At 40.1% G+C, this 4587-nt stretch overlaps 1 protein-coding gene across 1 annotated transcript; it reads right to left on the minus strand.

Moving 5' to 3' along the window:
- Nucleotides 1-3053: 3053 nt before the first annotated feature.
- Nucleotides 3054-4259, minus strand: LOC116359558 (erythroid membrane-associated protein-like). Its single transcript, XM_031812386.1, has 2 exons — nt 4255-4259; nt 3054-3630 (listed from the first exon to the last, which is right to left on the minus strand). The coding sequence occupies exons 1-2, from the start codon at nt 4257-4259 to the stop codon at nt 3054-3056; spliced, it is 582 nt and encodes a 193-aa protein (XP_031668246.1).
- Between the last annotated feature and the right edge of the window lie 328 nt (nt 4260-4587).

The raw sequence follows: 4587 nt of genomic DNA on the forward strand, positions 1-4587 counted from the left end.
GCTGCTTCAATATATCCACGTAATTCTCCTCCTCATAATGCCATCTATTTTGTGAAGTGCACCAGTCCCTCCTGCAGCAAAGCACCGCCACAACATGATGCTGCCACCCCCGTGCTTCACGGTTGGGATCTTGTTCTTCGGCTTGCAAGCCTCCCCCTTTTTCCTCCAAACATAACAATGGTCATTATGGCCAAACAGTTCTATTTTTGTTTCATCAGACCAGAGGACATTTCTCCAAAAAGTATGATCTTTGTTCTCATGTGCAGTTGCAAACCGTAGTCTGGCTTTTTTATGGCGGTTTTGGAGCAGTGACTTCTGCCTTGCTGAGCGGCCTTTCAGGTTATGTCGATATAGGACTAGTTTTACTGTGGATATAGATAATTTTGTACCTGTTTCCTCCAGCATCTTCACAAGGTCCTTTGCTGTTGTTCTGGGATTGATTCGCACTTTTCACCAAAGTACGTTCATCTCTAAGAGACAGAACACTTCTCCTTCCTAAGCGGTATGACTGCTGCATGGTTCCATGGTGTTTATACTATTGTACTATTGTTTGTACAGATGAACGTGGTACCTGGAAATTGCTCCCAAGGATGAACCAGACTTGTGGAGGTCTACAATTTGTTTTCTGATGTCTTGGCTGATTTCTTTTGATTTTCCCATGATGTCAAGCAAAGAGGCACTGAGTTTGAAGGTAGGCCTTGAAATACATCCACAGGTACACCTCCAATTGACTCAAATGATGTAAATTAGCCTATCACAAGCTTCTAAAGCCATGACATAATTTTCTGGAATTTTCCAAGCTGTTTAAAGGCACAGTGAACTTAGTGTCCCTAAACGTCTGGCCTACTGGAATTGTGATACTGTGAATTAAGTGAAATAATTTGTCTGTAAACAATTTTTGGAGAAATTACTTGTGTCCTGCACAAAGTAGATGTCCTAACCGACTTGCCAAAACTATAGTTGGTTAACAAGAAATTTGTGAAGTGGTTGAAAAACAAGTTTTAATGACTCCAACCTAAGTGTATGTAAACTTCAGACTTCAACTGTATATCCCAGGACAAATTAGCTATCAACAGCAAGCTAGCTAGCTAAATTGCCATAAATGTTTAATGCTTTTTGAACCGGTCCCAAAATTAATTAAATTGGTTCAGTGTTTGTTTAGATATTTCAACCTGCGTGTCGTGATCGCATTTGATGTGGGGGGACAAAATCAATTTGCGCACAGTGGCGCACAGGCAGTTTGGGTACGGTGTTATTATGAAAGTTAGTTGCCAATCGCCATATAAAGTCCAAAGAAGAAAAAGCCTGGAGGGAGAAACAATTCAGTTTACCATTTTATGTGTGGATTCATTGTCAGAGTAGAGGACCTTGTGCATTTCAAGTAAAATAACAACTCAATGTTAATATCCCAGGACAAATTAGCTAGCAACAGCAAGCTAGCTGGCTAAATAGGATAAAATAGCGATATATAATTTTTGCGATATTCCTACCACGATAAATTTTTTATTTAACAGACGGTCTAGCACATTTCTCCTATTTGTCTGCCTCTTCAGTCCAGGGTGCATTGCATGGTGCCGTTGCCTGAGATATTAGAGAATGGATATAGGAATCCCATTTGGGCAATGAATGGTGGAACGTATAACACCCCACCCAGCAGACTGTCGACCAATCATGTTGACGTTATCCGTGCTGCATCACGCAGTTGCTAAACGCAATCTTTTCTCAAAGTCAAGTTATGAGTCGAGAAATGTGCATATTTTCCTCGCAATTAAGTAATGTCACGATTCCAACGCTATACACTATTACAAAAATCAAGTTAATTATCTCACATCTCGGAAAGTATTTGTAATGTTGTACTTCTTGTTGACAAAATTCATGCTCATGTTGGGTTTTTGAGCTAGCACCCAATTCACTCCCATTCACTCCATGAATGAGAGCTCTCCTTATCTCAGAATCGCCCAGAATGCACAGCGTGGCACGTTGACGTACATGGTCAACATACATGGGCGACATATGTCGCACAATGTGATTCCAATGGAATTTCCCATCTCCTCAATTTATAGGAATGATGGTTTTGGGTGGATTTTTCCTTTAAGTAGACCATAAAATACATTTTAAATGGTAAATGGCCAGAGAGAACGATCTTTATTTACTGTATATTTGGTCATGGCAGATAGGATGTTGTGTTGTAGAGGGGAAAAACATATTCCTGATAGCTACTCATTTAATACTGTCTACAGAGCCTAATGGGTAAGGGCCAGGATATCAGATAAGCATTGACAAGGATGCTGATGAACTGACACTCAGTATCTTACCACACATTAGACAGTCTATAAATACACACACACAGGCATGAACTGACACATACAGACACACACACTAGCCCTCCCAGACCCACTCCCTGGGACGGTTACCAGAGTTGATTGATCTTTCATTGATTGATTATGATGTTGTCTCTTCCTGATTTAACTCCAGCCTGAATGACTAATTTATGTTACGTGACCTGAGTGAGGAAATATCTGATAGGCCCCCTGAGAAAGACCAACACATGTCACAGCCAATCAGTAGCAGCCTGTTTGAGTAGTTAATTACTCTTCCTCAGCAACGACAGCCAATCATTCAGAATGATTTGATTCAGGGGGTTTTACAGTTGACAAAGTCATTTATATGTTGACAAGTTTGATTTAGATGTTATTTCAAGTTTGAATGAAGCTGATTAAGTTCAAATAGGTTTATTATGACCAGACTGATGTTCAGAATATGCCAATACATTAGGCTTACATACTGTATAATAGGGCTATATGTAGACAACATGGAAACCATAGGATGACATTCAGCAGAAATGATACGAGGTGGGAATTCCCTCTCTGTTGGTATGCTATAATTAATTTCAACTGTGAGTAACACACTCTTGCACTTGCAGACAAACACACATGTACCCAAACTCACATGTTTGCACACGCACACATATACGCACACCCACACACACCTATCCACACCCACACACAAGTTTGGTAGTCTGACATGCACACACACAAATGTTTAAAAGTATTTCAATGTTTGATATGAAAGTCAGTGATATCTACAGGAGTGATGATCAGTGGGGCTGAGTTTTTACCTCCGTCAATAAGACAGGGGCCAAAATATGGATAAAGTTTCTCAGTGAAGGTGTCACCAGTGAAAGAGTAGATATGAGACCTGGCCTCCACATTATAGAAGGAGACCTGGCCCTCCTCATAATCCACAAACACCCCCACCTTCTGGGGCTTCTCTCTCAGGGAGAGGGGGACAGAGGGGCCAGAGAGAGCCTTGTACTCTCCATTTCTAAGACACAGTGTCCTGTATCCATTTTCAGGGCTCACTGTAATCTTCCCCATCCTGTTGATGGACTCTCTGGCCACTCCTATAGTCCACCTTGTCTTCCCCTTCACCTGAACATCATAGTAGAATCTCCCTGAGGAGAAACCCTCCTTTCCCAGGACACTGACACAAGTATCAAACCTTTCTGGGTTGTAAGGGAGATCCTGCCATACATCTCCAAATATAACTTGTTTCCCATCTTCAGACAGGATGAGTTTGGGATGTGCTGTATCAGGATCTAGAGTCACATCCACCGTGGACAGAAACACACTTTATTAGAATTATTTTGAAAAACAGGTTTTGCTGCACAGTACATTACTGTAGACATATGTAACCTATAGGTTGCTATTGATAACAACATACAGTATATTGCAGATGTGAATGCGTGGTATTTCAAGTAATACCCGTATGTGAAGATATGAATATTAATGTGAAACTCTAAGTGGATGGACTGGAGAGTATTCCAGTCCATCCGTCTTCTGGTGGTTTCAAGTTCTAGAATATAGAAAAGGAGTTTGTCAGATTTGGGGAATACCAGAAACTATGGTAATATAATGTTACAGTAGAGTATACTGTATACTATACAAATCTCCATCTCTAAACTTTATTGTTAAAGTGAGATAACCAAACAGATATGCTAAGTGACAAGGTGTAGAAATAATCACTCTTCCATAATACAGTATACCTGCAAACAGTATGAAGGGATCTATTTGGAATAGAATTCAGTGTCATTCATTTACCTGGACTCCCCTTCATGTTTACAAAATCTGTGGGTAAATTAAACAAATAAAACAAATTATAATTCCTGTTATTTAACATTTTCAACAAAAAAAATGAAACAAAATAGCATTCTTGGTGTGAACATAAAATAATGCCAATACAGTAATATTTTACCACATAATTATGACTAATCTTTGTGCTATTTGCATATTTGCACAATGGAAATTGTAAACCCTGAGAACAGGGCTGAAGTGAAGTGGGGCCGAATGAGGGTGGAATGAGTCAGGGCTCTGCCAGAATGCCTTGAGCTCGTGACGCTCATTCACGTGAGAGCGAGCTCTGTTCCATCGCAATTCTACAGACAAAGGAATTCTCCGGTTGGAACATTATTGAAGTTTTATGTTAAAAACATCCTAAACATTGATTCTATACTTCGTTTGACATGTTTCTACGGACTGTAACGGAACCTTTGGACTTTTCATCTGCTCGTGCGTCATGAAGTTGGAT

The sequence above is a fragment of the Oncorhynchus kisutch genome, unplaced genomic scaffold (genome assembly GCF_002021735.2).
Source record: "Oncorhynchus kisutch isolate 150728-3 unplaced genomic scaffold, Okis_V2 Okis03b-Okis08b_hom, whole genome shotgun sequence".
Lineage (NCBI taxonomy): Eukaryota > Metazoa > Chordata > Actinopteri > Salmoniformes > Salmonidae > Oncorhynchus > Oncorhynchus kisutch.